Consider the following 26,597-nt stretch of genomic DNA (forward strand, 5'->3'; position numbering starts at 1 on the left):
AAAATTGATGGAAGTTTCCACATCATGCGTGGCATGAAATTCGAGTGTAGATCAGTGGTGGTTTTATCGAATGTTTATCGAATTTTATGATTGCTAAGATTTTAACTAAAGAATTTTAAAAGATTTTAATAAAATATCTCTGCAACATGAGCAATCAACGAAGCTGTATTCTGTTTATTGCGCTTGTGGTTATTTGTAAGTTATATATTTAAAATTATTATCTACAAATGTTTATAAATTATATATTAACCTAAAATATAGTAATTTTCATTTTAATGTACGTTTATAACCATAATGATTGCTTAACTAAACTTTAAGAGCAATAATTTGCCCTAAAAGTTCAATTATCATGAAAAATGATAATTGAACTTCAAATCCTGAATAAATCATGAAAAATAATAAATCGTGAAAAATGATCTAGTTTTATAATGTGCATTAAATAGTTTTTAGATAGAAATATTTAGCAAAAGAAATTTAAAATATTTTCCTGAATCTCATTCTTTTCATTTAAAAACAATTTTGATTACAAAGTATTTTTCAAATAGAAAACATCTATATCTAAATATATATAGCGGAATAAAATGTTTTTAACTTAGCCAACTGTAAACTGTATAATGCTTTTTAATTTACATATGCTTTTCTAATATACTGTGAACTCTAATTGACTTTGGTATATTTCCGGACCGGTGTATACCAAACCGGATATAGTCGCCGGATTCCGGACCGGTATATCCGGTGACTTTGGGTGTATATATATACCAGACTTCTAGTATATGTTTTAGCAAATTTTGACACTTTCGCTGGCTTTTAAAGGTTTTTTTAAATTGTTTAAAAATATTTAACATCTTGTAATTTTTGAGCTCTAATTACATTTATATCAAAGTATATAAATATTATGCAAATTTTATGACTCTTTTAGCTTTAAAAACCATTTTACTTAGATTAAGTACAATTCTAATAGTCGATATACATCGATTTGCATAATAGTTTATCCTCATTTTTAGCGTAAAGAAATAATATAACATTAATAAAACAATATAATCTTACAGAAATATTTTGATGTTTATAAAATAATATCGCAACTTTGCTGTACCGTTAACTAGGTTTCTACTCACCTACCTTACCATTTACACTTTACCTAGTTATAGTTACTTAATTTGCATAAAAAAATACTGCAATATAGATTTATTTGCTAAATTTCAATTACAGCAAATAAAAGTTGCTCTTAAAAGTTTTCATGAATTAAATGTTACCTCAATTCAGTGTTTTTAAATAATGGGAAGACTATATTTAATTTTCCTAAAAAAATACAGTTTACAAACTTTGAATAACTTGCAAATTATTACAGTAGAAGCTTCATTTTTATTTAAACTTATAATATTTTACTGAAATGTTTTTTAATCCAAATGCATTGTCTTGTAATTTACCGAAACACAAATATAAATTTCAACAAATTATATTTAAAATAAATGTATAAATTTCTTTTCAAAACACTGTTCACATTCTAAAATATTTTTTAACTGTGCCATTAATTTTGAAAATGAAATAAATCCATTTGGAAAAGGGAAAAAGTTGAGGGTAAAGGTTTTAATAAAATCTCGACAACGGTAAATCAATTTGTGTGATGTTTTTAACACTATAGTTGAATGAAACCTCAATGTGGTAATAATGACTAAAATCGTAAAACAATCAACGACTTTTTAGCTTCAAATGGACTTTCACAAATAACAACTCAAACTAAGAACCATTTTTAGGGCAGATTATTGCAGCTGCTGTAATAAGTTTGTTGAATAGAGCGACGTCAATATTTTGTAAATTGGGAAAAATTTTATTTTTAGAAGTTCTAATAAACAATATAACTTGGTTTCCAATGTTTCAAAACTAAGCGATGAAATTTATACAAATTTTTGTTGTTGATATTTTGCTTACTTTTTATCAAATATATTGCACGTCTCTCATATCTCTAAAAACATTGCGTTTTATCCTGAATCTGTTAATATATATATATATATAGATCTCTTGAATTTGTAAAGATATTGAATTTTATCAGCAATCTGCAAATATATAATGTAGTCCTCTTGAATCTTCGAATCTACAGTTGGTAAATTTAAAATTGAACGGCCTAAATAAATTTTGATATGATTGGAATTATATATTATACATAACACAACACTCACTTGATAAACAGGATGCCCTAATTATATGGAAACAGTCAAATGTTTGCGTTGAATCGAAATTCTTAAAATACATGACATATTTTTACAATGCAATCACAACTAGACCTTACTCTTTGAGGCGGGTAAATTAGAAATCTCAACCACTAATTCTTATTGCAGATTTTCCAGAATTTTTTCTTGCAGATTTGTATTTAGTTGTGCAAGAGCGATATTATAATTTTTAGCCTCTGTAAACTGTATTAAATTTTATGTGTAATTTCTATCTAGTTCTGTTACGACTAGTTTGACTTTGTCTTAAATTTTCCCTCTGTACTAGTTAATTTTTACAAACTTATTTTATTTCAAGAATTATTGCCTATGTGCATTAATGTTTCTTTAATATTGTCTCTTAAAAATGACTTACTGTAATTATAAATATTTTGTGCCGAAAAAGCTTCTTTACATGAAGTACTGTTCTTTGTGCTTCATTAGGCCAGGAACTTTCAGTTTTGTGTTAAGTAGTTAACACCGTTTTTGGTGACACTTTTTATTTCTTCTTCCACTAATTTATATCAAGTTTATCAACCCAATTTTGGATTAACGACAAATGTTCAACTCCGTAAGCTTGTAACCAATCCAGAAGACAAGGGAACTCCTGGATCAAGTATCGAGAGAAATTTGCTTTCGTGGAAGAATTTTGATGCAACTAACCCGCATTTGCGTTAAATGGAAAAGAAAACCACGAAAGCCTCCCACGGTTAGCCCAACGGCAAGGGGACTCTAACCCATGTTCCGTCAACCACTGATAATATTTTACGTCAGCACTGTGGTCGGTGCAATCAGTATGCGGAATTCGTAACGATCAGCCATCGCTGGGATTCGAACCCGATCCATTTCATCAAAAGGCAAACTTTACTGTATATTACCCAAACTACATTTTTTATACCTGCTGAACAGTATTTTTTACTACTAAATTTTAATATTGATAAATAGGAACGGGTAAATGCCAAAAAACTGCTGACACTCTAAAGAATGAAATACTCAAAACGTTATTAAAAGTAAATTTTTAGGAAATTGGAAAAGTCAATACTCCTTATACGTAAATTTTACGTATTAATGGAATGGATTTTGCAAACTACCCTTCAGTAAGATTGCTTTTGTATATTTCATGATAAGTTTGACGAAAGAATATTTACTATTTTTTTAATAAAAATAATTGTGTGTTTTACGTTCCATTGCCAAACCAAATTTAGAATTTAAATTTTGGTAAATTTCGGTTCGAGTTCATTTACCCAAATTTTCTGTTTTTTTGGATAACCAATTTCTTCTATAATTTGACACATTTCAACTCGCGTACATTTTGCCGTACTGTCGACGTAAATAATATGTAAAAATAACTTATTCTTTCATTAGTAAAAAGTGATTGGTAAAATATTCTTAAAATAAACGAATTTGTTTACGTTATATTTTACGTAAATTATCCGTTTTTTTGAAAAATTAAACGTTTTAAGTTACGCAAATTTCGATGTATTGTTGACATAAATATTATATAAAAATAAAGCACTCATTCTATTCTAGTAAAAAGTTATTGGTAAAATATTCGTAAAAGAAACGAATTTGTTTACGCAATATTTTACGTTTTTTAATAGTCAATTTTTGCTATAATTCGACGTTTCAGTTTCACATAAATTTTACGAATAGTTCGTAAAATTTGGAGGTGAAATATACGTATTTTTGCGTAATATTGATGGTTCTCTTTTACTTGGGTTCATCTTTTTCGTGGTAAATAAACTCCCACTACAATATTTTCCTGAAAAATTTGACAGATAAGAGAAATTTGACAGAAAGAGAAGGGCTTTAAACTCAAACAAATTCAGATTCTGTTTAAAATGAAAAATTTTATTAAATAGTTAAAATTAAAAATTTAAGTTCGTAGCTTATAATTTTTTGTAAGATTTGTTATAACCGATTTAACAAAATAAACACCTCACAAGACGTTATATTGCTTTCTAAAATTTAACCTTTTCAAAAAATTTTTTTTCCTCCGAAAAGCACAAATTTAATTAAACTAATCAAACTTGAAAACACAATTCATCTTGTAAAATTTTCACAGCAATTATATATTCAATCCGCATTTACATAAAATCTTCTCCTGAAATTAAACACTATTTTATTTTTGAGCATTAGTTAGGTTTTCAAATAATTAGTTCACTATTCAGAATGTAGCATGCGTGCAATGTAACTATGCATTTTTTTTTACTTTAAACTCTGACGTAAAACATTTTATAATTACTAACTTTTTAAATTTTGAGCATTTTTCTGTTACGTTTAGCTGTTTAATATTCCAAAGGTCTCCCGCGTAGAATTATACGAAGTTAAGTTGTGCAAAAACTACTTTAGGCAGCAGCAAAATTTTATTTTTTAAATGTGCTTTTGAGAAAATATAACTTTGCTTATTAAACCAGTGGCTAATGCAAAAATCCTTGTGAAATACGTATTAGTTTACAGTAAAATAAAACCTTAATCAATAATTTAATAAATACTTGATAGAGATGTACTTATGGTATAAGAATGTTTGTTTCATTGAACATAGACAAGGAAAAATATTTTTACACTTATTCTAAATTTATTATCGCATGTAAACAAAATTTTGCCCTTGCAACATTAGCGATGCAATCTGACGATATATTATACAAAACATAATGCATAGTAAAAGTCTTGTTCTTAGTAAATATTTTTAATTACAATAGTAAATCATGAAACATTAAAAAATTTAACTTTAGTTTGGTACAATGAAGGTTTTTGGTAGGTTGAAGGTTTGGTTTAGAAAAAGTGTGGGAACCCTAATACATTCCAGCCAGCCTTAAAAAACCACCAAGGGTGAAATGCTTGTAGATTTTCAATTTTAAATATTTATTTACAAATATTTATGTAAAAAAAAACTTAGTCTTTAGAGGTCCTCCAAAAGTAAACTACTTCCTTTTTAATAACAACTCACGCGCATTTAGTAAGAGCTGGCTGTCCGTGAGCATTTGAACTGATTATTTCATTTATCTTGATTTTGACTTCGTAATATTATTGTCAACATTTAAATAATCCTAAAAATAGGTATTTTAATGTAATCATGAGAAACTTGGCAAGCTTGACAATATGTAGAATGTTCCAAAACTCATCCAGCAAATTTAGAGGAGATAAAAAGAATCAAAAGGACGAAAAATTGGTATGCATCAGGGAATCTCAGATCACGAACTTGTATGGTCGATGGGAAAGATTTCACGACCTGCTAATAAAGCAATGGTTAAAACATGAAGTTTATTATTTTTCTTTAAATCTAGCTATTTCGTTACTTAAAAGCATAACAGTACTATAACTAATAGGTCTTATTAAAATATGTTTGAATTATTGATTTCATAATTAGTAAAAAATTTTCTTTGATTTAAAAACCAAAAATTTACAGTTAAACACGTTGCTACTATTAATAAAAATATCTCTGTGATCGTAGAAGTTGGTAGCTAGCTATGTTATTACAAGGGTTATTCAAAGTCAGTCTGCAACATCGTAAAAACAAAGATGCCAGAGTGTTTTGAAGTCTGCCGAAGCGATGACAATTCAGACTATTCGACCTTCATTTTTCCTCTTCTCTAGATTCAGAGCCTGCTTATATTTATCTCAGATTTCACCCTCAACGTGGTTTGCGACTCCATGTTCTATTGAAAAATTTTCATCCTCTTAATGCCCTTTATCACCCGTTTGGATTTGCCGGTAAAATTTTGGAAAGACATGTATGAAACATAAAACATCCATACATAAACATGAAACAACTCGTGAAGGCATGAAATCAGAGAAACAGAGAGTTCAGAAAACGGATGAAAATAAATGAAAAACTCAAAAAAGATGAATAAAAAAATTAATCGGGTTTGAAATAAAATCTCAAAGTAAGTTACATGCACAGCTTTTTTAGCAACAAAATATGAGATACATAGCTTGCTCAGCAACGTAATATAACATACATAGCTTGTTCAGCAACGTAATATAACATACATCGCTTGCTCAGCAACGTAATATAACATACATCGCTTGCTCAGCAACGTAATATAACATACATCGCTTGCTCAGCAACGTAATATAACATACATCGCTTGCTCAGCAACGTAATATAACATACATCGCTTGCTCAGCAACGTAATATAACATACATCGCTTTCTCAGCAGCGTAATATAACATATATCGCTTGCTCAGCAACGTAATATAACATACATAGCTTGCTCAGCAGCGTAATATAACATACATAGCTTGCTCAGCAGCGTAATATAACATACATAGCTTGCTCAGCAGCGTAATATAACATACATCGCTTGCTCAGCAGCGTAATATAACATACATCGCTTGCTCAGCAGCGTAATATAACATACATCGCTTGCTCAGCAGCGTAATATAACATACATCGCTTGCTCAGCAGCGTAATATAACATACATCGCTTGCTCAGCAGCGTAATATAACATACATCGCTTGCTCAGCAGCGCAATATAACATACATCGCTTGCTCAGCAGCGTAATATAACATACATTGCTTGAAAAGTCACAGAGCTTTACATCGTAATATGCTTATGGCAACATAATTACTTAACTAAGCTAAGTATCAGCTTAGTAGAAGCTACGTAACACAACGTGACAGATTAGCTACGTAATATGACAAACAAAATTTAATATTGCTTAGAAGTGAAGCATACATGACATACATGCATGAATAAAAATGTGCGTATATTAATAAAACATATTTAGCCACGTAAGCTACACAATCCTGTTTTATTTTTAGGTGTTATTGAATAATGTAATTTTCATATTTATATTTTTGTTATAGTGAATAAATTTTATCGCTATCAGAAGTTAATTTATTCAAGTAAATCATCTGAACATAATAACGGATGAAGTATCTGTTTCTAATTACTCAAGAGTTCAAAGACAAGACCAAAGTAGTTCCCTTTAACTTGATCTCCTTCCGTGAATGTGTTATTCTCTCTGCACTTTACTATCTCTTCTCTAACGCATTGATTTCAATCAACGATAATTACGAAGTTTCTGAAACTAGCATCAGAATATATGGAGAATAATTTTCAGTAAATTATTAAATCTTCTGCAATTAAAGATTACTTTAGATATTCCAGAATAGCTTAGATTGAGAAATACAAACAATTATTTTTTGTTTAAGAATTAAATGACCCAAAGTGTAAGGTAAGTTTTTGATATAGAATTTTTTCAGGCACTAAATTAAAATGTTTATTTTGAAGACACTTTTTATAACTTTTATAACCGTCGTTGAACAACCGACCCAATTTTATGGGTTTACAACTACTAATGTTCAACTCCGTAGCCTTGTAATTTTAAACCCAATCCAGAAGACAAGGGAACTCTTGGATCGAGTATTGGGAGAAATTTGCCTTCGTGGAGAATTTTTGATGGAGCTAACCCGCATTTGCATTACATGGAGAGGAAGACCACGAGAACCTCCCGCGGCTAACCTGATGGTAAGGGGACTATAACCCATGATCCGTCTACCACTGAGGATATTTCACGTCAGCACTGTGCTCTGTGCAAGCCGGATGCGGAATTCGTATCAACTGGGATTCGAACCCGGCTCGCCGCATTGGCAGGCGAACGCTTTATCCCCTGAGCCATTATGTCCCGCAGTGGACTGATCGTCAAGACACGGTTCCTAGCAGATTACCGAAGTCAAGCATCACTGGCTACAGTCAGTGTGCGGGTGGGTGACCACTTGGATCAGCCTGCGTAGGGACCGAGGGTGTGCGGCATTGGTCCTCGTTTAAACTGTGCTACCGTAAAGTACTCTACTTCGCGTGCAGGTCGTCGGGCTACCGAAGCGGGGGTGCCATCCCCTCTGCAGAGGATCAAAATTGTGATGGCATGTCTTCGGATCATCCCCAGGGATGTTTCCCTGACAGTCGCCAATAGCCCATTGTGCAGCTCTAGTGCGACGTAAATGAACCACAACAACAACAACCCTGAGCCATTATGGCTCTTTGAAGACACTTGAATAATTTCCAAGTTATCTTTCTATATTAAAAATTACAGCCATCGCTGTCACTGCCGCTATTTCGAAAAAAAAAGTATTTCGCCTACCGCCAAGAAAAGTGCTTAAATATTCCGATATCAAAAAGTCAGTGCTCATTAGTTTTTAGTTATTTTAGGCTCATTCCAAGTGTCAGAAATAAAATAAAAATTTACCAACGTTTTTCAACTATTTTCACGAAAATATTTTGCAGAAAGGTTCTCAATTAAAAAAAAAATGACTAAATTAAGTTTTTCAGTTTTTTTGGAAATCTATTTGGGAGCCATTTTGATTCAATTAAATGAAATATCGTAACTACAGATGGTGGCTCATATGTAGCCCTCAATTGTTTGCAAAGCTAAATAAAGTCTATGACACAAACAGCATATCAAGCACGTAATCACAAAGATATCTTCTCTAGAAAGGCAGTAAAGTAGTACACTTAGGGAAAACCTTTGTATTTTCGGGTGACCACTGCGAAATGACAACTACTAGGGTGATTACTCTGATGGCGAGAGTTAATACACTAGGCTCATACGTCTATCTTAGCCAATTTTGGCGTTATTGAAAAGGAAAATGTTAACACTATGTAATTAATTGAAAAGCTTTATTCTAGTAATTTTTGGATAATTTTTTTTTTAAACTTTAACCTCAGTTTTTTCCTCACAATGAAAAATGCCATATTTTTTTAATATAAAGGTGTTTTTTGTTTTTGGCTATCAAAAAAGGTGAAAGATGGGCTTGAGCTAGGATATTTCAAGATTTTTATAGCCCAAAAACAGTTTACTAACCTCAAATATTTTCGAACGTTTTTTTTTTTCGTTGATTTTCCAATATAAAAAAAAAATTAAGATTGTTTCTTTTTTCTTTTAATGAAAGTTGTTTCCAGCCAAAGTACTTAAATAATCTTTTACAGAGAAGAAGTTTTTCGACTTTAATTTTTTCTTTCGATGTTTAACCGAAATACTTTTAATTATAAAAATATATAAATGATATATTATTGCAGCCTAAACTCTTATCTTTAAAAATGACTACATCTCCCTATGTTTAAATTTCGTAGAAATTATTTTTATGCTTTTTCGCAGTTATTGATGTAAAGGAAAAGCTATTGACAGTAAATTTAAACGCATTGTTGCTAACTACAATAAGGTAAATAGAAAGATGTTTTCAATCTTGAGGCTCAATTGCCCCTTTATTTTTAACAAATATTTGCATTTTGTGATAAGTTGAGATTTGATAACTAATATTTAATCAAATTAATCTAAAGTATAAAAACTGACATCCTTAACAAGATGAATAAATAAAATATCTGCAAGTTATTTATTGAAACTCTCATTGGACAGATAACACCTATTTCTGTTTTACTTAATATTAAAGTCCAGAAGTGGACTGATCATAAAGACACTGTTCCTAGTAGAACACCGAAGTCAAACATCCCTGGTTTCGGTCAGTAAGCGGATGGGTGACCACTTTGATCAGCCTGCGTAGTGACCGAGGGTGCGCGGTATCTGTCCTCGTTAAACTGACTTACTGTAAAGCGCTCGACTTCGCACGCAGGTCGTCGGGCTACCAAAGCAGGGGTGCCATCCCCTCTGCAGAGGATGAAAAATGCGATGGCATGTCTTTGAATCATCCTCAGGGATGATTCCCAAACCGTAGCCAATAGCCCATTGTGCAGCTCTAGTGCGACGCAAATAAAGTACCTACATTAATAAGATAAAGAGAACAGAAATGAAAAGCGTAAGCAATTATACCAATAAAAATGTTTGTTGCATAATCATAGAGGAATATTGTGATTCATGCTCCGTTGCTCCAATGAGATGAACTATTTATTGGATACAAATCAAGATAAATGTCTTAGCATGATTTCTGAAACTTATAGCAATTTTTCACATTTGATGGAATTTTTTAATTACTTAAACGTAAGGTTGACAAAAAAATTTGGCAGATTGAAGTAATGAAATTTTAGATAAAATTTGAACCATATCACTAGTAAGTACAAGCTGAAATCAACGTAACTCAATCATTCAATTGCTAGTCCTATCTAGAAAAGTGCAAAATTTCAATAAGATTGGTGCATTAAGTTTAGAAAACATACTCCCCGATTTCAAATAATTCCGAGAATTCAGACTACTATTTTGTAAGCATAATTGTGAGTCAAAATAGAAATTATAGGGTTCTTGATAATTCTCTCTAAGTTTTCAAAAGGCAACAGTAAAGAAACTAAGAAAACCATGGCAAAAAAATAAATTACAACTAATACATTCGTTAATAATACATGCGTTCTAATACATACATGCGGGAGTTCTTATCGTAGACAAACTCTGAGGCTGTTTGTTGTGATGGAAACAAGAATAGCGCATTTCAGAGAGGGTAGCTTCTCTTCATTCTAGAGCTAACACAATAGACCGAAGAAAAGATTCCCTTTCTCTCCCTAACCCGAGACGAAATATGTAAATATCGAGCCCACACCCCTGCTTGAAATAGATATACCTCGTTACCATAGTCACAGCCACGGGTCCAGACTAATTGCTAGGGGAGTTCTTACTTTAGACAAACTATATTTAATATTCGGAAGCTTCCCCAATCCAACTATGAGCTTTCGTCCTGGCAACTGTGACCTCTGTATGAACACGTTTATTTCAATTTAGCGAATTCTAACACACAAACTTTATAATTCTCTGAACTCTTAAACTACATTTTAATTCATTTGCTGCTTTGATTCGGAGGTGTTCTTATAAAGGCTGATTTATAAAATAAAATAAACTTTATTCTTTTCTGTATTTAGTGCATGACTAGTTTAACAGACTTCTGAAACCTTTAAGAGAATTATATAAATAACCTTGTGCAATTCTCATTTGGCACTTGATCCTTAAATATATAAAATTTAAATGCCTTGCTAATTGGATTTTTTTTCTTTCAGTGCTCTACTTGTACTATGAATCTATACCAAAGAAAGAACTTAATAAAACAAAAGAGAAACTATTAAATGAAAATTTTTCATCTTATAAAATGCTAAAAGATGAACCCAAAGTCTTGTTCGGTCGTCAATTATTATCATACTCTACTGAAAATGCAGAAGATCCTTCTCAGAAAGAAATATCGAGTCATTCAACGAAATTTTTCCAATTTAGAACGCTAAATACTTTTCCTGATACAGATCATAAAAATAAAGTAAAAAGAATAAAAAGAAACGCCAGAATCAGGAAAAGTATTTATAAATGGAAGTTTAACATTAGCTTATCAAAGTTGGATGATGAATTTACTAAACCAACTGATAACCTGAAAAATTCAGTCAACGAAAATCAAAGGGAAGAATCTCTGAATGTAGAAATTTACATTGATGGAAAAACTAAACAGTTTAAAAACCTGGAACATTCTTGGCATGTCGTAAAAGAGTCTTTGAGAAATTTTTATAAGGAACCAAACGAGCCACGAAGCCAGGATGCACTTAATTTTCTCGATTTTTCCTCTCAAACTAGTCGAGAGAATATTGAAGAGTCTACCAAAAGTTCTAAGGATTTTTTCTCATTAACTGTTCAAAATAGTTCAGAAAATCTGATTCGGGAAGAAACTAAGAAGATAAGTTCAAGTTCAAGAGGTAGGGAGGCTAAGTTCCTTTTTCTAGATTTTGGAGGTGGTGGAAATAAAGAAAACCCACCTATTTTGTCTGAAAATGGGGAAAATATGATTAATAAAGTTACTCCCACTGAATCTATGCACGACCTCTCATTTTTCAATTCAACTGAACAGTTTGACATAAAAATTGTAAATGGAGGTGTATTTTCCTCAACATTACTCCCAGAGCATCAAAAACTTGATCTTCCATTGCCGGAATCAAATCTTCAACTAACAAGCCGTGAAACAACACTAGATTCTACTATAAAAGCTACAAAACCTAATACTCCAAATCCTACATTTAGTAGTAACGTTTTAAATTGCAATGGTTGTGTCGTACAGGAAATGAAATCTTCAACTGAATTACAAACTGTTGCAGATAGAAAAACTGATGCAACAAACAGTCTAATGCAATCAAACATACCGATAAACGTTATAGATATATCCCCTGATTCGATCCATATGTTTTGCCGAAACTTTGTACAAAGTCTTAGAAAGTCACCCAGAGTTGAGGATGAGTCAGCTGAATTTGGAAGCGGTCATTTAGATGCAGAAAACAATATGGAAATTCTCAAAGAAACTGAGATAGGAAGTGGAAGTTTTGATGTAGATAAGTTCGAAAGTCTTAGAGTGACGACTCCAACTGTAGCCACTCTGAAAACAAGCCAGCAACAATTAGGTCTTCTTCAGCGACTATGGAACATAATACCAAATTTTAGAAGCAGAAACCAGCGCAACTTGGTTAGCGATGATTTAGAGATTTCGGGGTTTCCTAAAAACTTTTCTGTGCAGGATTGTAAAGACCTTTTCACTAATCAAATAAAATCTGAATTTAGCACTCTTCAAAATATAGAAAGAACTACTTTATCAGAAACAAAAAGTATCTCTTTATTTCCTCCAGATAATCTAATAAGTGAGACTGAAAACAGTTCAAGAAGTAGTTTCGATTTCATTGAAAAAACAGATGCCGTGAAAGGTGATGAAATTACAACTAGGACAGCATCAGATATAATTGTCCAATTTAAGAACAAACCTTCTTTTGAAGAATTGTCTTCAAGTATATTTCAAACTGTTCCCTCATTCCATGACCAAATTAAGACAGCTGATAAATCTGAAATGATCAACATCGTTCCATTTAAACAAACAAAATCAATTGGTGAAGTTAATGAAATTACAAGTATACCAACACCAGAATTATTCGTGCCATTCCAAAACAAACCTTCAGTTAGTGAATCGACATCAAATGTGTTTCAAAATATTCCCTCATTCCATGATCAAAGTATGATAACTGATAAATCTGATATGGTCGACTTTGTTCCCGTCAAACAAACAGAATCTGTTAGTAACCTGGAAAAGATTACAGTAACAGAAGGGTTCTCTTTGAAAGTTGAAGATTCTGGGGAACAACAGAAAGTTTCTAGGTCAACGGTTGTTCATCTGATGACTACATCAACTGCTTCTCCTTTGATTGAGAGTTTAATTGGTTTAAGCACCGAATCTTCTATTTCACTAAATGCTCAAACACCAAATATAATCTCTAGTGAAATTCCTGAAGACTTGAAAATTATACCCTCAGAACGCATAATTCAGGAGGATAAAAAAATATTTTTCAGTGATTTAAACAATGATGACGTTTTAGAACTTGGATCATCAGATGAACGAATAATTTCTGATACATTTACTACAATAGATGAAATCGAGTTGAAAGAAGTTACTCTTGGTCAAAATACATTTATATCAGAGCGAAGATTTATCCCTAACTTTTTCAGTGGGGGTAGCGGTGCACGTGATTTACCCGAATCTTTTATTTCCACCGATACTAATACGATTAAAAATGAATTGAGTTTGCCAAACACAAATGTTCAAAGTGTATTTGATAACCCATTTCTGGAAGAGGGAAATGCATTAAAGACAACTGTCGATTTTATACAAGAACCCATGATTGACGAAGAACGTAGATTTATCCCAAATTTCTTTAATGCGGGCAGTGGTGCACGAGAATTACCCGAATTCGGTATTTCCTCAGATGTTACATCGTATGAAAAAGAAATAGTTTTATCAGGAACAAATGTCCAAAGTGTAACTAGTGGCATATTTCTGGACGATTCTTCAGAGAAAACAGTTAATTTCATGCAAACTCCCGTGACCAACGATGGTCGTAGATTTATTCCAAATTTTTTTAGTGAAGGCAGTGGTGCACGCGAATTACAAGAATTGCATAATACTACTGTATCTGATGGAATATTTGTGGAAGAATTATCTGAAAAGGAAATCTCTAAAAATTATATTTTGATAAATAACAACAATGAATTTTCTTCGTTAGAGCCTTTTGATGTAGGTAGTGGAGAAAGAAAGCTTGATGAAGTTACCATAGATACTAAAAATTTAAATAATTTTCCCGATAATGTATCGCCACCTGAATCCGTGACCTCATCTTCTGATGGTTTGATCAATGAGAAAATAATTACCAAAATCAATACAGATCCTCCTGTTTATCGAGAAATTTTCATGAATGACACTGGTAGTGTTGAATTTGTCGATCCAAGAAAAGATAATTCAGACCAAAATTCGATTTTTCAAAGCAGTGAAAGAACTGAATATTCCTTGACAACTCAGAAACCTTGCATTAATTGTTCAAATGTTTCTTTAGAAAAATCAAAATCCCAGGTTGATACCATTTTTCTAACTCCAGAAGAAACCCCATCGGAAAACAAACAACCAAGTAACGAGACAGAGGTGGCTCAAGCCGTAGTTTCGTTTTCTCAAGATTCGGATGTAGCAAGTAGTACGTTTTCTAACTCTAACAAAAAGAACCCTATATTTGCTGATTTATTAACTGAAATTGACGTTGGTAAGCAAGACAAAAATAAAATATATTTAGAACCAGAACCAGAGATGTCCGTTCAATCTTTTAAGCCCACAGAGCCCAGTAGAACAACCGAATTAAATGATGATCCTCCACCAGATAGTTTCTATTTCTCTTTAAAACCTGAAGCAACTGATATATCTTCTAAGTCAAAGATTACTGACTCTGTAATTGTTGATTCATCAGGAGGTGAAACAGATCCAATCAATAGTGATAAAATACATCTTAAGCCAGAACCTGAGATATCTTCAGGGTCTCTTACAAGGAGAAGAGGAGCCAGATTTGATATTTCCCCTACAGATATGCCCGGTTTTACTTCAAAACGAGAGACAACTGTATCAGAGGTTCAAATGTCTCTGCGACCCACACAATCTGTTAACTTATTTCAATCAAGAAGAGGAGCACGTGGGCATGATTTATTTGATCTTGAAAAGTTGGATTCTGAAGCCACCTTATCTATTTCTAAGGAAGAAACAGAATCTGGTACTTCAGAAGCTGTCGAAGAAGCAGCAAATTCTTTAACAGGGGCTAAAACTAAAAGAACACTGAATCATACGCTTACTGTTGAAGATGAGGAAAATGGCGCAACTGAATCAATTAATCTTTCAAAACCCTTTGAGGCCCTTTTTACTGAAATGCCAGGAAATAAAAATAAGTTCTTTACTACACTATTTTCAGATAACAGCTCGATGACAGACTCAATCTCGCCTGCTTCTTCAACGAAAGAAATGCAATCAACGGAAGTCAATCTTAACCCAGAACTCCCATCTCCGAAGTTTTGTGAGAGTGCAAGTGAGTGCAATGTATCTCTAAACGAGCGATGTATGCCAAAGGACGATATTCTGATATGCAACTGTGGTAAAGCTTTTAGAAGGAATCTGAAAACAAAAAAATGTGAAGGTAACTAACATATATTTCATTTTAAATTGTATAATTTACTATGCGTGTTGAACCACCTGCGTTGACAAGAATGAGCTTTTCCAAAACAGTAGACCTTATAGAAATCGGAATATGGGGGGGGAGTTGCACGTTTTTGTGATAAAAGCATCTTGTCGTGTCACAAGTGGTTAAAGTAAAGTACTTAAGTGCTTTTTGTAGGATATTATTTGAAATTTCTTAGTCCATTCTTTTAAAGACTGACTAAAGTTGTACAAGGTGTCAAATGTTAATGTATTTTATCATTTATATAACATTTTTCCAAATGTTGACGTAGGTGGATTTTGCACTAAGCAAAAAAATTGAATAAACTTTTTTTGTTTAATTAATTGGATCTGATTTTAAGTTTGCTCTCATCAAGTAAACAATCTTTTTATTTAACTAGTTATTTTTGATTTTCTGAACTCAGAAAAAAAATCTATTTAAACACGTTCTGAAATTTCTAACTGTGTAAAGCTCTGTTTTTAATCCTAAAGTAATTAAAATATTGTCTTTTTATCCAAGAAATTAAATTTTTAAGAGGCATTTGGGAGGTCGGTTATATTAATCTTGAAACCTTTATGAAATTCAGCTTTTTCGGAAAGCTTGTAGTAAGTGAAACATGTTAATGATTATCATATTCTCCAATTTCGGAGGAAGAATCCTTACAGAGACGTCCTACAAACATGAAACATCTTACGAGATGCAATCTCGTTTTCAAAGAGCCTGTTTTTAAACTTTTTCCCTAAATTCTCCCTTATTCAGATAAAATCGAGGAAAACTGACAATTAGATTCTGTAGAATTAATGAGATAAGATTGAGAAATATTTTTCCATATATGGTTACATATAAAAATATAGTTGAAAAATATATATAACCATATATTTCCTATATAGTTCATGAAATATACATAACCATACATGATTATGTACTGGGTGCAAAAAATAAACGAACCAGTCTGAATAACTTTTGATCAAATGATCGGATCTTCACGTGTTACGACTCCATAATAGTTCAAAGGGATGAGATCAAATATGCTCATCAATTAGTGCAGACGATAATTTAAGTTACAAATTAAAACACGAAAACGTTCATTCTCAGAATAAACACCTTTTTTTCGATAGATTCAGATTTCTGACCATTAAAATAAAGGAGATCACGCAATCTGCGAAATATGGTCCTAATAGTTTGGTCAGGAGAGCTGTCCGAAGTTTGGACCCCTTAATTTTACTTTTTGCCTATTTCACCATACCTCGAGAACGTTTTAGAGGAATTGAAAAGCCTTTTCTCGCAAAAATAAAAATAGTTTACCCGAGAATAATTCCATACAAAATGTAACTCTTTGTAAATATTTATTTTTCATTTCATTAAATAATAGTAGCGAAAAAAATTTAATTGTAAGGTATTAGAATTTTACGTTATTTTAAAGAGGGCAATTTCTAATGGCAAAATGCTAAGTCTAAGTAAACTCGATCGAATTGTTTCAGAAAAATTGAATTTTAAAAACACTACTTTTTAAAATTCGATTTCTCAGGAACTATTCGACCAATTTGCTCTAGAATTCCCCTCCTTTTTTTTTTCCAGATTTCTCTCTCCGAGGTTTCTCTCTCGATTTCATGACCGTTTTCTCTCTTTTGCAATATAAAATTGCTCTCTTTGAAATGATGTAAAAAAATTTTATAAATTACAATTCTAAATTTTTCCTACTATTAAATAAAATAATGAAAAGTAGTAAATATTTACTAAGTTATTTTTTTGTATGGAATTATCTTTGGGTAAATTAATTTTGTAATTGTGTGCAAAGAGCTTTTTAATTCATTTAAAAAGTTCTCGGGGTATAACGAAATACGCAAAAATTAACATTAAGGGGTCCAATCTTTGGACTAAATCATTGATACTATATTTCGCAGTTTGTGACTGCCCCCTTCCTTTTAGAGGTCAATAATCCAAATCCTCTCAAAAAAAAGTTATGTTTATACAGAAAAAGTACGTTTTTGTGTCTGATTTCGTAACTTTTAATATCATCTGCACTAATTATTCAGCATATTTAAGATACCTTCTCTAATCATTAAGATTTAATCCTAGACCATAAAGTACCGATCAAGTTTTTCAAGGTGGTCCGTTTTTTTTTTATTGTATACGATTGTAACTTGAAGAATCGTAAATACCATACATTACATAATTGTGTAATATAATTTCTCCAAAAATTTGAATTTCAAAAAGCCTATTTAGCACATTATTTCACGTTCTGTGAGCTCCAGAAAATACAACAATGAATATATTTTTAAACTTTAAATACAATATTTTTCTAATTCAATAGCAAAAAACAAATACTTTAAAAATTCTTATATTCAAGATGTCGTTGACTAGTATTATTGAAGTAATTTACTAGGAAAGATTCTTCAGTTTTACAAAGAAATGTATCTTTAGAAAAGTTCGTTACTTAGCAACTGTGAGAAAAAATCTGGTATGATGGAAAAAATCAAAACATTTTATGAAACTTAGCTCAGTTGCCTAGGGAAGTGATAAAATTGTTCCCAATTGAATTGTTTTTTTATATGGCCTGTCATAAATCAGTATTGCAAGATTCCTTTTTTACCACCAATTTTCACAGCAAATTCTTTATTATAGTTTAAACCTGGAGTAATTGTTTTTTCTTTTTTTCAGCAACAATTACTTTACAAACATCTATTACTCTTCCTGGTGAAAGATTCTATGAAGATTTGAGAGACATAAATACGCAACTATACAAGCAAAAGAAGAGGGATTATATTAGAATTGTAAGATTAGTTCTTTTTCATTTCATTTGGTGTCCTAACTTCGAGTGCTTTTAATAAAAATTTCCCGAGTCACCAAATACTTGCTTTAACAGTAGTTTTGACAGCAACAAAAAAAGATTTGTTGAATTGGAGCTTTGTTTCTAAATTAAGATTGCTTATTTTCAAAGTTTTTTCACCAAGAGAAGAATTAACTTTATCAGGTGTTTAAAAAAATGAGCATTTAAAAGATCTTATCCGTATTTATACGAATCTAACTGTAGTCAACAGAATCTTTCTGTAATATTAAAATCTTTTAGTGATAATTCAACTATTTAGATTAAAATGATTCGCGCGCTGTAGCGTATACACTCTGCAAAATAATACTGTTACAATTCAAGTAAAGAACCAAGTCAGTCTTACTGCTGCTATTAAATGAAACTTTTTCCAATAATTTAAAGAAAAAAAAATTTTCTTGAAATTTATAGTACTAATTAAATCCAAATATTGCTCAAAATTAATTTTCCTTCACGCAGTATTAGTTGAGAAAAGTCAGCGTAGCGCGCATTCATTTCATGTTTAAAAAATAGTTTTTACTAAATTACCCAATCTTATAAAGTGAATTTTTTCAATAGCATTTGTCACCACCTTTTAAATTTGTCCCAGTTGTGGCCACCCATGAGAACATTCCAAATTATTACAAATACTACTTTAAGCGTTGATTGTTGCAAAAATTCGTCACTAACTTTTATTTTTGGGTACTTTCAGCGTTTCAAACTCGATCAAGTTGCCTTCCACGTTGGGTTCATTTATTCAACGAATATTCAGTTAAACATTTCTACACCCTAATTCGATATGCTATTAATCAACTCTAATATTAAAAATTAAAACTTTGGATAAAATTTACTTTATTTGTAAAATAAATGTCAAATTTGCTAATTATTTAATCCATGTTGACTTGAGAGCGAGATTACCTATTAAAAACTTTTTATACACTTTGTAATGCATTAAAGTGTTTTGTAAATGGATTATTTTAATGGGAAGTATTATTTTTATTTTATATTCACATCTGTAGAATCTGATAAAATTATTAGCCTCTAGATGGCGTCTTATAATTAAAATGTAATTCAGAGCCTCTAGATGACGTCTTATAATGAAAATGTAATTCAGAGCCTCTAAATGACATCTTATAATGAAAATGTAATTCAGAGCCACTGAATGACGTCTTATAATGAAAATGTAATTCAGAGCCACTAGATGACGTCTTATAATGAAAATGTAATTCAGAGCCACTAGATGACGTCTTATAATGAAAATGTAATTCAGAGCCACTGAATGACGTCTTATAATGAAAATGTAATTCAGAGCCACTAGATGACGTCTTATAATGAAAATGTAATTCAGAGCCACTAGATGACGTCTTATAATGAAAATGTAATTCAGAGCCACTAGATGACGTCTTATAATGAAAATGTAATTCAGAGCCACTAGATGACGTCTTATAATGAAAATGTAATTCAGAGCCACTAGATGAAGTCTTACAATGAAAATGTAATTCAGAGCCACTAAATGGCGTCTTATAATGTAAGTGTAATACAGATTGATTTACGAATTCAATGAAGGCAGATGTAAGCCTAATGTCCCAAAAAAAGTTTTTGTCATTGTTTGAAACGTGAGCTCGTCTTTGAATTTTACAACATCAACTTATATGTTCACATTTTTAAAGAACGTTAAAATGTTGCTTTTAATGTTTTTTACGCATCTTTCATGAGTATAACTCCCAAAAAATCAGTAAAAGAAACACTAAAAATCATTTACCGGTCATTAGGGTTTTCCCTACAAACCTTTAAAACGTAATTTTTATTTCCTTCTGGAGACTTCACAAAAGTTGTTGTTTCACAAAAGTTTCTTTTGAAGCTCAAAATATAAACTCTTTTTGTTCACAAAAAGAAGCATATTCTAATGTGATATTTTTTCCAGATGTGGTATCTTTTAAGACATAATCCTAAACTTTTCCACACTGTGGCCGAAGTAGATATTACTGGCTTTGAAGAAGGCAGTTTGATTGTAAATTATACTATGAAACTTCTGGATAATGGAAATGAAACTGCTTCAGAGTTGGCTCAACAGCTTCAAGAGGATCTGAGCAAAATAATCAATGAACAGGAACAGCTAAAAAATGCATCCTTAGAGTTTAAAAATGCATCAGTATCAACGTTAGGTAAGAAATTTCTAACTATTTAGTGACTTTCTTTAGTTTTCAGAGAATTCTGTTATAAAAATTTTCTTAAAGTGTACTTAATTAAGCAGAGGAGCAATACAATAACTTGAAAATGTATTGTAATGACCCTCTTTTTTTCGGGGGGGGATTATACAATGTTTTCGATTTTTTGTATTAGAAGAGTTTGCTCCAGAGTTAAAAAATGTAGCTCCAGTTATTGAGTGTTTGGAATTGCATGTGTTATCTTATAGCAAAAATATTAAAAGTGACTAATTAAATGTATAGTTAAATAACGTAAGATTAAATGTTAAGTAACCTAAATGTTATGTAACGTAAGATTAAATGTTAAGTAACCTAAATGTTATGTAACGTAAGATTAAATAACACAGTCGAGCAAAAGAAATTATTATAATTAAATGGTTTGGAATAGACATAATTATCATTTTATTGTTCAGGGGAGCGTGCTTGATGAAAAACAAATTTTTCATGTATATGAAAATTTTGGACTCCGTCAATCTGGAAATGATACTAAGGAGCAGTTTGCTTATAATTGCAATAAAATAATCTAAGTATAACACTTATGAAGTTATACAATACTGTAAAAGAGTGTTTTAATTTGAGAGTTGGGAGGAAATTTGCCTAAATCGTACCTCTCCTGCCGTTCATTTCTAAAGAAGCCTTGAATACGGATAGAGTATTTTTTTTTTCACGAGGGAGATCCATACAGAAGAAACAAGAACTTGCGTTTTTATTTAAATGAATCTGTTTTCATTGTAATTTTTGAACGTCCTGCGTCTGTCAAGATATAGCTGAACTACAGATTATTTAATACAGTTATATTAAGTAATTGTTAAATAACTAGTTGTTAAACAACTAGTTTCTTTGATGGCTCTATTGTTTGGAATAAGTTTGTTTAAAACGTAGTCGCCTAAATCCTATGTATCTTACAATTTAAGTGAGTTAATTTCAACTACAGAACAAACCTCTTAAACTGTCTAAAAATGACTTTTTCTAAGCCCATGTCGTGAGTGAGCAACAATTGGAAACCTATGGGGGGTCACCGGTGACCGGCGAAGCAAAGATTATTAGAAACACATAATTCGAGTAAATTTTTAATATTTTTATAATATCCTTTCTAAAATGGTTTGAAGAAATTAATGCAATATAGAACACACAAAAATAGTTTTATTTATATACACAGAGATGCCAACTTGCTCCGGACAGCGAATAAATATTTTCAAGTGGTAGTTTATTAATTGTGTTTCTTGGTTTAATAAATTCAATTTAGTAGATTTTCATCCACCACTATTTCTAAACAATTCGTAGACTTATATAATTCACCATGCGAAACCTTTTAAAAAAACTAGCAAAATCTGACTAAAATTTGTAAATTTGGTTTGTAGTTTACCGTTTGGATAGACGGGCAAGTCATGTAAAATTAGCGTGCAATTCAACGTGTTAATACTAACTTTTTGATAGCCTATAGGCGTATCGATTGGAATTTCAGTAAATTCAATGAAATCCCTATGATTAGATCTTATTTAGTAAAGTGATGATTTTTGGTTTTTCAAATAATGGTTTAGTTATTATTTATTAGTAATGTAATTAAATAAGCCAATACTGTCCCCGTACCGTTGAAGGCTTCAATTACACAATTTTTAAAACCTAAAAATTTTAGTTATAGATCATAAAAGAGTAATTCTTAACAAGCTGCTCTTATAAAAGTCAAGCTTACACTTCGTAGCTCTTAACTACCATTAACCTTGTATCGCCTTATAATAATGGTAGTATGCTTGCAATAATTCAATATTTATGCTACTAAAGAAAGTGTTACTCATACTCTACTTATTCACTTAGCCATAAATGCTCAATTTTTTTTATGTTTGTACGATTTAGAGAGCAAGTGATAAGCACCTGTTATCCTGGTTGACTCTAATGCCACTTGTCACACGGGCAAGCCTGCTTGGTGAAACCAAGCAAATTTAAGGCAGAGTGTGCGATTCTTATTTTTTCAGTGGCGCCATCTATGGCCAAGAATTCGACTTCTGCCACATCATACGTCACACCTGTTTATAAGGCGGATCCATTCATACATCCATTCATTCATCCGCAGATTGTAGTTTTGACCTGAATCAGAGAACGATCGATCTACCTGTTATCCTAAATTGTACCACTTAGATCTTGCAAAAACTATTTTTTGTATTTTGTGCAAAAATATTTCATCCGAAAAATATAAGCAGCTGAATAACTGCATTTTATTAAAATATTTCAAAAGTAATAAGTCAGTATTAAGTGATTTATAAAAATTCAAATGTGAAAAAATGTACAATTCAGGCAACCTTCATATAATTAGTCACACATTTTATTGTTCGGGGAGGCGCTTCTGATGAAAAACGCCACGATTTCTATGCATGCTAGATGTTTATATGTATTGTGCTGCTTTCTAGTGTAAATTCTTGCAAACTATCTGGAATGAATACTAAGGACCACTTTGTTATGAAAATTATCATGAAGTGAAACAAAACCTTCTGAACTGAATTAGAATTAAAATATAAAGTTACTAAAAAATCTAAAATTAAAATTTTAAGGAATGCTATCCCTACTTAAATCAGTATTAAATAGATATAGGGGTCCCACGACAAGATGCTCTTAAATCTTCCTTTTTGTCTCCAAATTTACTTTAATTTTCTTGAATATCAATATAATGAACTTATTTTGAATTTAAAGTTTCGCTGCATCCAGCAGATAAAATATATTACAGTCAGGATTTTTCTTATTTATTATTTTTTTTGTCCAAAATTACTTTAGATACCTTTCACCATTTGAAGTTTGAGTGAAATATTTTTTCCAACTGTTGAAATTTTCAATATAAGCTGGATTTTTATGAAATCTTTATCTAAATGTAATAGCATGACCATTTTCAGAAACCAGTTTAAATTCTTTAAGTATTGGTTGACAATTTTTTTTTAATTTTAATTTATTGAAACATTAACACACTCCCTTTTTTACCAGAACTAAAAATATTTTCTTAAACTACAGAGATTCCGTGGTAGATGGAATGTCTGACTTCATAAAATTCAAACCACTACTTGCATTCTAATTTTAGATAAGAATAAAAAAAAATTAAAAAATGTGAATTTTTTGACTTTTGAAATTTAAAATCGCTGGGATTTAATGATACATTAAATTTTATGCTTTTCACGAAATAATTTTTAAAAAAATTTCATTCTTAACACCTCTTTACACAAACGGAAATAAATAATAAATTTTGTTTATGACAGATTTCTAATAGGTAAACTTATTTTCTATTTTCTGTGATATCAATGTAGATTTCTTTGCAAATATTTCAGTGCTAAATCCATGCTTGAGTAGTGACATGAATTACTGCCATAAAAATGCATTCTGCATTCAAACTGAGGGAAAAGGATTTAAATGTCAATGTAAAGCTGATTATTTGGATAACTCTAGGGATAAAAGATATCCCGGAGAAAATTGTACAGGTAAATTTTTCTTAATATTTTTCGCTTACAAATATTTATTTCCGTTTTGTAGTTATCGTTAAACTTGAGTAAAAAAGTTCGAAAGTTAATTATTTTTCAAGAAACTATATGCATTTAATAGTGTGTTTAGTCATAGGAAAAATAGCTTTCCCAAAAGACTAATTTCAAGTTATGGACATTTTTTGTTTATTAAAAAATATCTCTATAATCGCAAGGAGAAAGTGCGAAAATTTTAAGTATTATTGAATCAAATACTGTTCGAAGAAAATACAAAAATTGTTAGATGTTCTGATTAGAATAATACTGCATAAAAGTATTTTTATTAAAATTTTCTCCGTCATATGGGGATAAAATAAATTGTCAAGTGGGGAACTTATTAAATTTATAACAAAAAGAAATCGTCATAAACTAAAAAAGAAAAAAAATTAAAGAAATATTTTTCATTGCTTAATATTTGCTTTTCAAAAGTAAAGTGGCTTTTTACAAACATACTGTCGAGAAAAATGCAATTTTATTCTTCGGTTATCGTGATAATGACCCCTTTTCCGCCTACATTATTTTCTTCCCTGTTACTGTGGTAACCAATAACAAATGTGCAATTGCATAAGAAACGGATGTTAACAGTGAAATATTTCACGACTTTTATTCTTTAAAAATGACGATCATTTTTTTATTCACCTAAGTTCCTTAATAAATTTTACCATTTGAAATTATTTATATTTTTTCTCTTTATTGTAGAGAACTTGTCATAATTAATAATTAAATTCTTTTTGTAGTATTTTGTTTGATATTTATAGTTTATTTGTAAAGTACTATCTCGCGTAATGCTTAAAATATTTTTTAGTGATTCTCGATATATAATATTTACAAATAAGGCAAAAATATTTAATGCTTATAGTTTGCCTATTTAATGCCTATAGCTTTATAAAGAAAATTTCGTTTTTTCTTGTTACAGTTCAGAACTTGCGACTTGTTTATTAATTTGATGAATATATTGAAACTTTTAGTGTAATTAATAAGTGCAAACTATCAAATTCAACTATCGAAAATTCAAATGCATTTTAGGAATGCTCAAATAGTTTATAAAATGTATGTTTCATTAAAATTGTAATTTAAAAAAACACTTTACATTTTGTGTTTAAAAACACACAAAATTATTATTCAAAAAATTAAATGCCCACAATATTTTACTTTATTTACTTTATTGCTTTATTCTTAGATAAATTTTAATATTTCAAAATTTGATTGTTTACAGTGAAATACTCAAATTATTACTACAGCTAATTTTACGAAATCTCTACTTGTAAAATGAACCAGAATACATAAATCTTGTTGAACAAAAACTGACAGATTTTGTTCAAATTTTGTATTTTGTCATTTAAAATTACATAGCTTGAAATGATAAAATTTGCACAACTTACAATGAAATAATAAATTTAAAAAATATGACGAACAATTATTATAAATTTTGACGTAGAATTAGCCTTAAATAAAATAGTTTTATAATTAAATGGCAGACGATTTCCTTAACCGAGAAATGGCGAAATGCGCTAAGGGAGAGAACATTTCGAGGCTCAAACTTACGACAGTCCTCTTCACTAAATAATTTGGAGCATAAATTCTAGACAGTATAATTGGCATAATTCCCACCCTCCTTATGATTGTCATAGATCCAAATTTGCATACAAATAAATACTTATTCAGAAAGTGTGCTTAATTCTGATTTCATAAAGTGATTAATAGTTAGCATAAATTATTTATTATATTTGACGACTGTACCCCGCAAATTACTAAGAAAGGCCTTTAATTCGTGGAGAGAGAAACTAGCATTGAAATAGAAGCTATTCAGGGTGAAATTTTTTCTCAGTAAAAAAATATATATAAGTGTAGGTTTTTTTTACGAACCAAAAAAAACTTTAAAACTTTTGACACAAATTTGAATAGTTTTAACTCTTTAAACAAACTGTACAGTGTGCAAAATAAAAAACGGACCATCCTTAATAACTTTTGATCTAATAATCAGTTCATCTCTTTTTAGAACTCAATGGTTCAAGGTGACCTCAAATACGCTTGTTATTTTAAAAAAAAAAGATATTTTAAGATACGAAATCAGACACAAAAACGCACTTTCTCTGAATAATCATACTTATTTTTCAACGAATTCGGGCTTTTGACCACCAGAATATAGGGGTAGCCGCAAATCTGGGAAATATGGTCCCAATAGATTGGTCAGAATAGCTGTCCAAGTTTTTAACTCCTTAATGTTGATATTACTGTTTACGTATATCGCCAAATCTAATTTTTTAAGCGAATCGGAAAAAAATTTGCACTCGGTTATAAAATTTATTCATTCAACGATAATATACAAAAAATAACTTTTAATAAATATTTATTTTGTATTTTATTTAACGAATCGAAAAAAGTTTGAATTGTTAAGTAAAAGAATTTTTACATCATTTTAAAGAATAGTTTACATAGCGCAAGATACAAAATTGG

The 26,597-nt window shown here is 30.7% G+C and overlaps 1 protein-coding gene across 2 annotated transcripts in view; it reads left to right on the forward strand.

The window, feature by feature from the left end:
* The window catches only part of LOC107454981 (uncharacterized), a 39,948-nt gene continuing 13,351 nt past the window's right edge, over window positions 1-26,597 (forward strand). For both annotated transcript variants that reach the window (XM_043049504.3, XM_016072367.4), the window contains exons 1-5: window positions 1-195; window positions 11,149-15,609; window positions 18,292-18,404; window positions 20,361-20,601; window positions 23,952-24,101. In XM_043049504.3, coding sequence (XP_042905438.2) covers window positions 147-195; window positions 11,149-15,609; window positions 18,292-18,404; window positions 20,361-20,601; window positions 23,952-24,101 — 5,014 coding nt within the window. In that variant the 5' untranslated portion in view covers window positions 1-146. The remainder of the gene's footprint in view (window positions 196-11,148; window positions 15,610-18,291; window positions 18,405-20,360; window positions 20,602-23,951; window positions 24,102-26,597) is intronic.

This window comes from Parasteatoda tepidariorum, chromosome 12 (assembly GCF_982258835.1).
Source record: "Parasteatoda tepidariorum strain Cologne lab strain chromosome 12, Ptep-v5.0, whole genome shotgun sequence".
Taxonomy (NCBI): Eukaryota; Metazoa; Arthropoda; class Arachnida; order Araneae; family Theridiidae; genus Parasteatoda; species Parasteatoda tepidariorum.